Source organism: Schistocerca gregaria, chromosome 2 (assembly GCF_023897955.1).
Source record: "Schistocerca gregaria isolate iqSchGreg1 chromosome 2, iqSchGreg1.2, whole genome shotgun sequence".
In the NCBI taxonomy this organism is placed as follows: Eukaryota; Metazoa; Arthropoda; class Insecta; order Orthoptera; family Acrididae; genus Schistocerca; species Schistocerca gregaria.
Window position 1 is genome coordinate 456,671,915 of NC_064921.1, and position 13,938 is coordinate 456,685,852.

At 39.5% G+C, this 13,938-nt stretch overlaps 1 protein-coding gene across 5 annotated transcripts in view; it reads right to left on the reverse strand.

The window, feature by feature from the left end:
* Window positions 1-13,938, reverse strand: part of LOC126325636 (nucleoprotein TPR-like) — a 263,392-nt gene that overhangs the window by 66,937 nt on the left and 182,517 nt on the right. For all 5 annotated transcript variants that reach the window (XM_049995265.1, XM_049995267.1, XM_049995269.1 and 2 more), the window contains exon 28: window positions 5,300-5,476. In XM_049995265.1, the coding sequence (XP_049851222.1) occupies window positions 5,300-5,476 (177 nt within the window). The remainder of the gene's footprint in view (window positions 1-5,299; window positions 5,477-13,938) is intronic.

A 13,938-nucleotide genomic window follows, 5' to 3' on the forward strand; every position in this document is an offset into this window, starting at 1 on the left:
GGCAGGGTGTGGATCTGAAGGGATTACAACACTGGACTGTGTGTTAGCAACTTGAAGTGCTGAAAGAGGAGGGGATTACAAGTAGCTATGGGAAGAAAGTTCACTCTTCTAACATCGCAGCACACCTGCAATACTTTTAAAGAGAGAGAAGTCACTAGATACAATGACACAAACATTTAACTAAATGTGACAGTCATCTGTATGACACTTAATTAGAAATATACAAATCTCTTAAACCAAACATTTTTTACTGGTTTATTTAATGAGATCATGATAAATATTATACAAGAAGAAGGTATGCTAGAGCAGCATCCTTTTTACACTGAGGCCAGTGTGAATGGGACAGTATCACCAACAGAACAAGGATTGGTAACTAACTTTAATGCATCCTTTTTGAAGGAACCATATCATATAAACCTGTTCTTCATGACACCTGGAACTGGTATGACATTAGAGAAGGAAGATTTGTGTAGGAAAAAAGAAATCACTTTCAAGATGAATGCAGACAGTGAAATTATATGATGTTCTTAAACAAATGGATGATGTTTGTAAGAGCATAAGGTGATACAGTGGTAAATATTAACTCCATACAAATATCTTACAAAAAATGCAGCTCTTTCATACAGAAGTCACCTGTCTCTGTAACTATATTGTATTACTGCCCTGTACTGTGTCACTATATCAAACCTCTATTGTAATGCTTTTACTGTTAGTATTGAATATCAAAGTATCAAATATGGTTGCACAAAACAATTAAATCACATTAATACAATAATTTTTTTCTGAATTCAGGTAGAGTACAGAGACAAGGAAAAAAATTCCTGGATATCCCGATTAAAAAATATGCTTTTCCCCAGGTGATTTACACTTTTTCCGTGCTAAGTGACAGTCAATTTTCTGTAAATTTTCCCTCAGAACTGTAAAATTTATCAATCCTTTGAATGGTTAATGTTCTATACACTCGCGTAAAACCTCCCGGAAAAAAAAAGACAAGGGAGAGAAATTTTGGAAAGACTTTCAATGAAAAAAACAAAGGAGAGAAGTTTTGGAAAGACCTCTGATTTGCGGCAACACATACAGTGCATTTTTTCATAAAGTATAAATTTGAATTACACCAAACACAGCGAGTTAGTTTCTGAAGCGTTGAAACCGAGATTGTGACGTCCTTTTATAATCCAATCATATCTCATGCCATGTGATCTTGCCAGCCAATGACAGCAGATATTCAGAACGTAGAACACGTGTTATAGTCAGCCTATAGCAAGATTACTGGTTACGTAGTGTGAACACATAAAGAAGAAAAGTTAATGGTTTACATTAATATACATAGTATGGCTAAAAGAAATGCTAAGCTTCCACATATAATATTGGTCTCTAAGCTACAACAGAAGCTAAGCCTTCATATGTAATATTAATCTTTTTTTGCGTGTGTAATACTTTAAGATACAGAACACAAATGTGACAGTAAATTTAAAATTATGACATAAATATCTGGTCTTCTGGGCTCCAAAATTCTTTTAAGTGAATGGTTCTCAAAGTGTTCAGTTTTAAACGCTCTGTGATTTAGAAATTCATCCTACTTTCTCACACGTAACATAATCCATCTGGCGAAAAAAGAAATTTATTTTGAAAGTAACGCTTTTCGAATCACCATTTGCAATACTATCCAGAGACTGTTAGAAATAGGTTTGATTTAGCAGTTGCCAGAAATCATCAGAAAACAAGCATTATTCCGAGTGTGCAGCTGCAGTGGTGTAGGAAGTCTGCATGTTCCTATGTATAAAGCACTAAGAGAGCTTACATTACACCATAAAAGGAACAGGGCATCGGAGGATACTCCCAAGAGCATCAGAAGTAAGTAAACTATACTAAAATGCATAATTCAGCTTGAAGTGCAAATTGGTTTTTTCCCCGATTCACAATGAAGTAGGTCCCAACTGATATCAGCTTTTCAGTGTGGTTTTTGGGACGTAAATTTTCTTGGAGTACCAGTACAGTCAGATCTCATTTTTTGTTCTTTATTATGGTATAATGCCATACGTGGCAGAAGATGATAACGTGCACTTTGAATTCAGCGAACAGTTGGAACTAGCCAATACTGTAGAATGAAACACTTTGTTCCAAATAAAATGATTGCCTTAATAAAGCCAAATTCCTTTAGCAAATTTGCAAAAATAACTTCACTGTTCTGCAAGGCGATTAATGCTAATAACTGCTAATAACTTAGAAATTCAATGAAATCAGAAAAATGAAACTAATAATATACTTTTGCCCTCAGAAATTATGTGAATGTATTTTAATTCACTTGACAGTTCCAGGCCACAGAAATCTGTCTTGTCGGGAGCCGTAACTGAAGAGAAGCAGCGAAATCACTTAACGCAAACACGGGTCACGTGGACACTAACCGCCTCCTCACAACTCAAACAACTCTGCACATGCGCGAGTCTGGCAGGTAAGGCGCGCGAGAAAAATTTTTCTCATTTGCATCTGGCTGCTTGCTGCTACTGCCGATACAGCTAACAGCCACACTTCATCTAGTGGGAAGCAGGAGAAGGTACTGCTCATACGAGAGTCAGCTGCGCATGCGCATGAGCCTGCTGACAACTGGTCAAACGAATCTAATGTGAACAGTTGTGAGGTCAAGCTCATAGCAAGCAGTTTATTGTTATGAAGAATTGCATACCATCTTGTGCTACTGTGCATCACCTCAATACCTGGCCATGTACACACACCATTCCAGCTTCAGTTTTATTACAACAAGACTAAGTCAGCCACAGAATCACTTCTGTATGGATCTGTTGACAGCATACCTTTGTGAAGTGTAAATGAATGCAAATTTTCAAACAATTGGGAAAACTGCTAATTAGCTTTTGAAATTGTAGCAGCTTCTTTTAGTGAACTGTTCATCTGATTTTAACAACATAAAAAAATTACAACTACAAATGATAATTTTGAGAAAAAGCCGCATTATATCATGACAAGTTGTTCAAAGAATTATTACAGTTAAATTAAAAACTGATTTAATTAAAAATGTACAAATTTAGCAATTAATTTAGACAATAATCACATGTGAGTTTCTACAAGCAACAATTATATACACTATTCAGAAGCAACACTAAAACTGTTTTAAAATTTATCATCCGTTGTTATTAATGTATTTATAGCTCAGAAAATAGTTAAGTAGTTTGCTTATAGTGCACATTTCAAGATGTAGCAGTGCACGTTTTTGTCAGCTGATATTTTTACAGTTTTCATAAAGGCCTAACTTTACAACAATGTCTCAAATTGCTTGCTTCATCCAATTTTTAGAAATTAATCACTTTCAGCAAAACTATGCTCAGACAAATTTCTCTAAGGTGAACCAAAATCTCTCTCTCTCTCTCTCTCTCTCTCTCTCTCTCTCTCTCTCTTTCTCTCTCTCTCTCTCTTTCTCTCTCTCTCTCTCTCACGCGTGCGCACACACACACACACACACACACACACACACACACACACACACACACACACACACACACACTATTTCAGAAGTGATGGTCAATAATTCACACATGGGGAGTACATGCCAAAAGCAGCTAAAAAGCTCCAACAAACATGGATCCGCAAATCAACCATTGCCGAGGTATCGCATTAATCCAAATTGGGAACTAACTGTAGGTGGCTTATTCATAATACATTTCTAAGAAAACGGTGGTTCGCTGTCTTGGTTGCATTGTATGTGTAGCAACCACTACCTAAGAGCATCAAAATGACAACATACCGTTAATGACAAATGGTATATAACTATATTGCTTCCGCAACCCATCATTGAGATAAGAAAAAACAACTGAAAACTTTCTATTCTACATCTACATACCGCAAGCCATTGTATGACGCATGGTGGAAGCTGCCCTGTACCACCACCTGTCATTTCCTTTTCTTCATTTATTTATCATTATGAGACTGTTGGGTATAACATAGCATGTCATACAATTGATTATTTGATAAAGAAAAGTATCTAGTTAATGCCTCAGTGCCCAAATTCATATGACTTATTCCCTAAAAACTTTTTTATTCTTTACATCAAACAAAAAATGTGTAGACAGCAATTTTCATCATCTCAAGTTGAATACTTCCACAACAATGTTTTCATGTACCAACATCAGAGTGGAAAAAATTTCCAAGATTTGTTCTAAAACAGAAGTGTATAAATTTATATTTGTAAACAAAATAATTTCGGAAAACAATAATATGATTTATGCTAAAAAATCATATTCTATCACGGATTCTGTAAAGACATAAAAGGCAACTCTCATACCTCTGTGTTTGCTAACTCAGAATGAAGGACCAAAACTTACAGCACCTGTAAAGCTGCAAAGATATGCTCAATTTCCACATGTCAATAAGTCGTGTAGATTTCACTGAGTCACTAACAAATCTTCCCAGTTATGCTTAGTTTGTTTCCATAAAGTGCTCAATAGAGGTGTTATTAGCACTGATTGGAGAAGTCATATAAATAGTAGTCACATCCCAAACTTCCAATGTGCACATGTATCATAGTAAGATTTCACAAGATGCTGTTAACACCTTGCTCACAAAAAAGCTCCGTACTCTGTTAATGCAACCTTTTGTACTGGGAGTTGTGCAGGACACAAGCCACACATTTATTTTCTTATGGCATTTACTTCAATTAAAGTAAAGGTATGTTCATGCAACTGAAGGCTCCATACAATATGGGTATTCAATGGCTGAATTCATCATGTAATGGACCTTATATTATGCTTAAATACTGTCATTAGCACTGAGCAATGAATTTACAAATTAGGAGTACACATCATCATGCCTCATTCTGAACAAATAGTTCTTAACACTAAATGTCAAACAAACTTACAAGAGTGTTTCATCATGCAACAGAATCCATTCTCGAGTAAATATTACAACTGAGAGGAGTACTATATACGGTATGATCATGTTGGCAGTGCAACATCTTCACCAACACAATTCATTACTCTGTACAAGGCTTACATTGTTAGGCAAACAACAGCTAAGAAATTGTTGAGTCTGTTACAGTGTTACACACAAAGACAGTGCTAGCATCCACTAAAAAAAATTAACTATTAATCTGATATGACCAATAAACCCTGAAATAACTTACATCAGAAGAGCTTCACCAGTTATCAAAGTAGTCTCATGAAAAATTTACACCATAAGATCAAGTTAAATCCCATTCTCCTAATCAAGAACTGCTATTACTATTACTTGACTGAAAGTGAATAGCGCAAGAGAGTTTTTACAGCTCAATGTTTAACAACATAAAACTAACCCCTTCATCAGCCATTCCTTCTTCATCTTCTACATCTCCCCCTGAAATTGCAGTGTCATCTTCATGGTCATGCTGTGAGGATGTGGGAACCTGGTACTCTACCTCAAGACCAGAATCAGATGTCACTTGTTGGAACATGTCTTGGGAGGCTGAGTCAACAGTCCTTGTACGTTTTGCCTGGAGAAAATTAAAGAAAAATACTATAACAAAAATGACACACCAAGAAAATTTAGAACAACAGTAAAGTCATACAAATGAGTCACTGAAAGAATAAAAAAGAGGATGTAAAAGATGGCAGCTAAGATAAATACATTCTGGTAATAAATCGATATATTTGGAATTCAAATGAGAATAGAAACTGTATTCCACATCTTTGAATATGTTCCCAAACTGACTGATTTCCAGCTTTCTCATCCAGTTCTAGTAATGATATATTAAAAACAAAGATTCCAAGACTTACCAAGCGGGAAAGCGCCGGCAGACAGGCACATGAACAAAACACACAAACACACACACAGAATTACTAGCTTTCGCAACCGATGGTTGCTTCTTCAGGAAGGAGAGGGAAAGACGAAAGGATGTGGGTTTTAAGGGAGAGGGTAAGGAGTCATTCCAATCCCCATTCCAATCTTTGCCTTTAAATATGTCTGCTTGTGTCTGTGTATGTGCGGATGGATATGTGTGTGTGTGCGAGTGTACACCTGTCCTTTTTTTCCCCTAAGGGAAGTCTTTCCGCTCCCGGGATTGGAATGACTCCTTACCCTCTCCCTTAAAACCCACATCCTTTCGTCTTTCCCTCTCCTTCCTGAAGAAGCAACCATCGGTTGCGAAAGCTAGTAATTCTGTGTGTGTGTTTGTGTGTTTTGTTCATGTGCCTGTCTGCCGGCGCTTTCCCGCTTGGTAAGTCTTGGAATCTTTGTTTTTAATATATTTTTCCCATGTGGAAGTTTCTTTCTATTTTATTTACATCATCATTAGTTCTAGTAATGACATAGATGAAAAAGGACAAAGCATTTTATTTAATTATTTTTTATGACAATTATGATTATTCTATGTCCATTACTTCTTCCCCTTCCTTTGTTTGCATCTCACTAAAAACTTTTTCGTACCTAGTTAGTAATAGATCTGAGGTAAACCCTGCCATACTTCAATACAGTTGTTGGGGGTTCCTGACTAATCTTGGTTCACACATAATTTTATTCAAGTATTTGAACGTGTCTGCTACACTATTGGTATTTTCTATTGCCTGTCAAAAGTCTTTGACTGTGTGAATCACTGCATTCTCTTAAGTAAATTAGAATACTATAGTGTCAAGGGCAGGGCTGCAAAATGGTTCGAGTCTTATCTAACAGGAAACACAGGGTGTCGTTGCAAAATACCTGTGGAATAAGCAACCAATCATCATCTGATTGAAAATTATTAAACATGGTGCTCCTCAAGATTCCATCTTCGGTCCGTTGCTTTTTCTTGTGTACATTAATGACCTCTCATCTGTTACACTGCCAGATGCTAAGTTTGTTTTGTTTGCAAGTGATATAAGCATTCCAATAAATAGCAAGTCACATATACAGTAGATATGGTTCCTAATCAAATTTTCCCTGGCACTAATAACTGGTTCAGAGCTAATCCACTGTCATTAAACTTTGAAAAGATCCATGTATGCTGTTTAGAACCTGAAACAGATTTCCTTCCAGCATGTGTAGATCATCTGAAGACACGCAGATAGAAGAGGTTGGCAGTGTCAATTTTCTGGGAATACAACTCGATACTACAACGTAAATTCAGTTGGGAAGGGCATACCACAGAATTGATGAAGGGCCTAAACAAGTCTGTGTTTCCAATGTAAGTGATATCAGATGTAGGAAATATAAACATAAAAAAGCTTGCATATTTTACTTATTTTCATTCTATTATGTTACATGGGATCACCTTCTGGGGTAACTCATCAAACCGAACAAAAGTTTTGGAGTGCAACAGTGTGTAAATACAACAATATAGGAAAACACAGATTGCCTCTTACCATAAAGAAGATCTGTTAAGTTGCAGACAAGCACAAGTAAAAGACACTTGCTCTAAGCTTTCGGCCACAGCCTTCGTCAGCAAAAGAGAAACACACACCATTCCTGTGTGGAGTCTCCATTGTCTGATTTTGCCAAAGGGTTTTTCTTCCATCCTAAATCCTGTGATGTTTTCCTTTGTTACTCTTCCCTGCAGCTTTACTCTTCTCACTGTCCATTCTTTTGGCAGTGTACTTTCAGCTCTCTGAGACTGCAGATGTGTGTGCAAGTTTTGTGTGTGTGTGTGTGTGTGTGTGTGTGTGTGTGTGTGTGTGTGTGTGTTTACTTCTGATAAAGGCCTCAATGGCTATGATTGTGTGAATCTTTTTACTGTGCCTATCACGGCTCAGCAATTCCGCTGTATGACGAGTAGCTACTTTCCTTCTCTCGTATTGTCCATTCTTTTTCTTATTTCGTGTTTATTCACTATCTTCCAAACCGCATCTACTTCCAAGCCACACTGTATCAATAATTGTTCGCACACAACACAGGCTTCATCACTGCACAGATTGTTGATGCAGCATCTGATCCCACTGTTTCTTCCCTTCAATGGTTATATTTATTCCTTAAAGGGTTTATTACCAATTCTGTATTCATATAAGGCAACTACTTACAAACCTTACAGGTTCATTTTCAAGTGTGGCCTACTGAGGCTGCAGTGCCTGATCATAGTATTTAAATATCAAAGTGGCAACACATTCTTTATAAATGTTTACAGAATGAATACCACAAAATACACGTGCCTCTTACCAAGCCAAAATCAAACAGTTGCCACTTTTATGTTTATTATTAGGATCAGGGACAGTCAACACAGCCTCATTAGGCCAAGCTTGAAAATGAACCTGTAAAGTTCAGAACTAGTAGTCTAATGCAACTGCTGCACCTGTTGACAAAATCATTAATAAATGTTGAAAATGAAGAGCAGTATTTATTCCTATTGATCCTACTTCATTCCTCATCCTGACATATTTTAGAGTGTTATTTTCCACAGCTGCTAGTACCACATGAAATTCCATATTTCTGTACGTTTTTATGGTATTCATGCCTATTTTTACCTGATTTCATTCAATTTCATGTGTCTTTACATATCTTTTATGCATCTTTTCTGTTATCCAGCTCCTCTGACGACCATCAACACCTATTTTGCCCATTTCTGTGTCATTCCCATTTCCTTTACAGCACTGCTGTCACAATGGACCCTGCTCCATATTTCTGCACCAGTTTAGAAATGTATCCCTTTCCCTGGCTAAAACCAAGACCCACATCCTATTTCTCAAATGTTGCCTAAAGCATAGAATTTCCTGAATGGCCTAACCATAAAAATTCCTTTCTCTAGATCCCATCCCCTCCTTTTACAATGGCCTTCACCTTTTCATAATCTGCCAGTTCCTGGTCCTCACAAACCTGGTACTGCAGAAACACATCTCCATGGCATAGGCATCCCAGAATCACCTCTGCTCCCTCTGAAAGATACTACTACTACTACTACTACTACTACGTAGTCCCTGCTCCATATATCACATCTCTGAAATTGAGACCCTTGCTCTCCAGCACCTGGAGGAGCAATTCCAGGTGTTACCTCCATAATTTATCCAACTTCCTAATATCCTAACGCTGCCTCACGGCACCACTATCCAACTCTTATGCAAATCACGGAGTTTCTCATCGTCCATTTCTCATAGCCCCTTATACCTGCCTAACTGACCTCTTCAACTTGCCACATCCCCCAAAACTCCCTACCAACACTCCAAATCCAGAGCCAAAATATTCCCATAATACTGTCGTTAACCTTTCCACCAAAGCCCTCAGCTCCACATAAGTTTCAGTCCTATCCAAAGGCCTCACCTTTATCCCCACCTCCAAAATTAACCATGCTGGATTTGTCAAAGACCTACTCTCCTCCTCCTGATCCCTGCAATGGAAGCACTTCTCTGCCACCAATCTCTTCCACCAAAACCAACCTAAATCCAACACTGAACCCTGTCTCTCCCAGTTCATACCACCATCCAACTGTGAGCTGCCCACCTCCCACCTAACCACCCAGTGGTCTCCTTCCAGGAATTCCATACCTCCAACTTAGCCTCACCACCCTTCCCCATGTCCCTTCCTAAGAAAACCAACCTTTCAGCAGGAGAAAGAATAGCCACACACAACCTCAATTATAAATCCTCACGTAATCATCCTACCTGGAGACAAACGTTCCACCACTTTGTTATGAACTGTAGTAACTGGCAGAAGGACTCCGCCTATTATCTGATTCCTCCACCAACAAACTCTGTCAGAGTGATCCCATCCCAGAAGTCAAACACAACCTCCAGTCACTGCTTAAAAATTTGGGTCCCTCCCAGAACCTCCCCCCCCCCCTCCCCCGAATTCATTTTCCTCCTCACCCTTACGACACCCCCACATACCAACAACCTTCTAAATGCTCCCCAAAATCCACAAACCGAACAGTGCTGGATGCCCCATTGTGGCTGATCATTGTGCCCCCAATGAAAGAATTCCAGCCCTCACTGACCAACACCTCCAACCAATTGTCCATAATCTAGCCTCCCACACCAAAGATACCAATCAATTCCTTCACTGACTCTCCATCATCCCACCGCTTTGCTTCCTAGATCCCTACTCATGACTCTTGGCACCACCTCCCTATACACCAACATCTATCACGCCCATGGTCTTACTGTTATTGAACACTGTCTTTTCCAATGTTCTTCAGCCTCCAAACCCACAACCTCATTTTCCGTATACCTCATTAACTTTATCCTAACCAATGAATACTTCTCCTTTTACAGGAAAGTTTAGGAAGAAATCCACAGCACAGCCATATGCACCCACATGGCCCCCTCCTATGCCAACCAGTTTGTAGGCCATCTGAAGAAGACCTTTCTAGCCTCCCAAAATGCCAAACCCTTAGTCTTGTTCAGATTCATTGATGATATCTTCATGATCTGGACTCAGGCCCAAGAGATCTTATCTTCATTCCATCACAACATTGACACATTCTCTCCCATCCACTGCACCTGGTCCTCCTCAACCTAGACCACCACCTCTCTGATGGCTCCACCCACACCTCTGTACATATTAAACCCACCAGCCTCCAACAGTACCTGTATTTCGACAGCTGTTTCACAACAAGAAGTCCATCCCATATCACCTAGCCACCTGGGGACAGCTTATCTGCAGTGACAAGAGCTACCTTGTTCAGTAAGCTGAGGGTCTCACCAAGGCCTTCACAGACAGGCACTATCCCCCAGACCTAGTCTGCTAACTGATCTTCAGTGCCATTTCCACTCACACCTAAGAACCAGCCACAAACGAGTGTCCCCTTTATCACCCTGTACCATCTAGGACTGGAAAAATGAACCACATACTTCACCAGGGTTTTGATTACCTATCATCATGAACTGAAATGACGGACATCCAACTTGAGATCTTTCCCACCACTCCTAAAGTGGTGTTCCATTGCCCACCCGACTTCCCCAGCATCCTACTCCATCCCTATGCCACTCGCAATCCACAATGATCACATCCCTGTGATGCAAGATCTGCCCAATCCACCCACCCACTAATTCTTATTCCAGTCCTGTTATGGGTTTATCCCTCCTCATCAGGGATCTGGCCACCTGTTAAAGCAGGCATGTCATTTACCAGATCTCCTTTTTACATTGGTATGACTACCAACCAGCTGTACACCAGAATGAATGGCCACTGCCAAACTGCGGCCATGAGCAAAGTAGGAACAACATGGAGATGGGCATAACAAGCTTTATTTCAATGGCTGCTTCACTACCCAAACCAAACGGATCCTCCTCTCCACCACCAGCTTTCTGAACTGCACAGATGGGAGTTGTACAATACATCCTACACTCTCGTAACTATCCTGGCCTCTGTCTGTGGTAACAAACTGTCCCCACGCCTTCCACCCAATAGTTCCCACTGCCTATATCCTATTATCTCCTCCCCATTCTCATCTCCCACCCTCCTGATTTGCCACCCTCTGCCAATTCACCCGCCCGTCTTTCCCAGAGGGGAGTTTTGGAAAGATCTCTGATCTGCAGCAACATTTACGCTGCATATTTTCATATAATGATGCACTGCATATTTTTGTATTCGTAATACGAAAGTATGGATTCAAAACAGCACAATAGTTTCCGAAGCATTGAAATGGAGATTGAAATGTGCTTTTGTAAATCAGTCATAGCTCATGACATGTGATCCCGCCAGTCAATGACAACAGATATTCAGAGCACAGGACACGTGACGTAGTCAGCCAATAGCAACATCACTGTTAAGTAGTGAGAACACAAACAGGAAAAGTTAGTGGTTTAAATTAATGCACGTAGTGCAGCTACACAAAAAGTTAAGCTCTCACATAAGATATTAGTCTTGAAGATTAATAAGCTACAAGAAAAGCTAAGCTTGTATATGTAATCTCGGTCATTTTTTGCCATGTTACACTTTAAGAAACATCACACAAATGTGCCACTAAAATTCTTCTAAATGGCAAGTCCTCAATGTGTTAAATTTTAAATGAGAGTCAAATGCCCTATGATTTAAGAAATTCATTGCACATTCGCACACGTAGCATAATTCATCTTATGTAAAAGAAAATTTACTTTGAAACTAACGTTTTTCAAAGCACAAAAGAACCATATGCCATATTTTCCCATGACCTGTTACAAAGAGCTTCGTTTCAGTTGTTGCCACAGGGCACCAGAAAACATGCGTTACTACGTGTGGGCAGTTACGATGCTGTGGGAAGCCCATATGTTTGTACGTAGATAGTATTAAGAGATCTTACATGGTGTCATAAAAGAAATAGGATACTCCAAAAGCATCAGAATTTCGTAAACCATACTAAAATTCGGCTTAAAGTGCAAGTGCATATGTGCAGATTCACAAAGAAGTAGACCCCAACCTGATATAAAGCTTTTCAGTGCTGTTTGGGAATGCAAAGTTTCTTGGAGTACCAGTACTGTATTATCTCATGTTTGGTTCTTTTTTATGGCATAATGCCATATGTGCCAGAAGATGAATATGTGCAACTGAAATTCAGTGAACAATTGAAACTAGCCAATACTGCAAAATGAAACACTTTATTTCTAATAAATTGACTGCCTCAGAGGAAAGATTAATGAACGTGACATTTATTTAGCAAACTGACAAAAATAGCTTCACTTCTCTATAAGATGACTGACTGCCAGAAACGTGGTAATAAAACAAAATCAAAAAACACACTAACAACATATGTTAGCCTTCTGTAATTATGTAAATTATTTTAATTCACTTGATTGCACTCAACCATAGAAATCCGCTTTGTTTTCATTTCATGTGAAAAGTGTAAATGAAGAGGAGACAGCAAAATCACTAAATGTAAACATGGCTTACTTGGAGACTAACCACCATACCCACTACATCCCAGACCTCTATGCACATGCACAAATCTGACAGCTTGGGTATACCAGGAAAATTTTCCGGGTAGTGTCTGGCTGCTTGTTGCTACTGCTCATACAACTAACAGCCATACTTCAAGTAGCCAGAAGCGAGAGAAAGTACTGCCTATATGCAACTCAACTGCGTACGGGTTTGAACCTGTGGGCAACTGCTCAAATGAACTTATTGTGAACTGTTGTGACATCACACTCAGTGGCAGCGGTTTCTTGTTATAAAGCAGGGGTGGGCAAACGTTGCACGCGGCTCATGAGCACACAGCGCCGCACGTGTGCTGCTTGCGTGCAGTCGTCGACCGGGGCAGTGGCGACGGCCAGCAGGTTGCGGCAGTGTAGTACCAGGCTAAGCCGTGAACATCGATGTGAAATGACCACTATGTAGTGAACATTGTATTTCAAGAACCGGAAAATGCAAAGTGAATCAAGGAAACGGAGACATGGAGATTTGCCATCTTTTAAAAGGGAATGGGAGAATCACTTTATCTTCGTGCAAAAATGTGAAAATTCGGAATGTTTAATATGTGGCAGTATTCTTGCTGGTCAGGGGAAGTTTAGTATTGATCGCCATTATAATACATTTCACAAGGACGAGTACAATTTATTGTTGTATTCTGAGCGGATGGGGAAATTGACTGAGCTTAATAAGAGTGATCTGACGATACTAGCTGAATCTGACTTAAGTTGCTATTGTCACGAGAGATCTGCGACTTTCGTCATATCTGTCATCTAACTGATTTAACATTTTATGGAGCACTGTTTTCAATTTTTCCAGAGGACAACAATGATAGCGCAGCGATACGTACAAGTCATAAGATTGCGCTGAACATAGCGAGAGATGGAAAACCATTTGCTGAAGGTGAGTTTATAAAGGAGTGCATCAATGACGCTGCTGATTTACTTTGGCCACTGAATGCAAATCAGTTTCGAGCTATCACTGTTTCTCGGGGGACTGTAAGTCGTCGTACAAGTGCCATGGCAGGTGACGTTTACCGTCAATTAAGGAGTGCAGTGCAGGAGTTTATTGCATTTTCCATCGCACTTGACGAGTCCACAGATGTTTCAGACACCGCGCAATTAGTGACTTATGTCTGCGGCGTGGACACTGCTCTGCACATAACAGAGGAGTTTT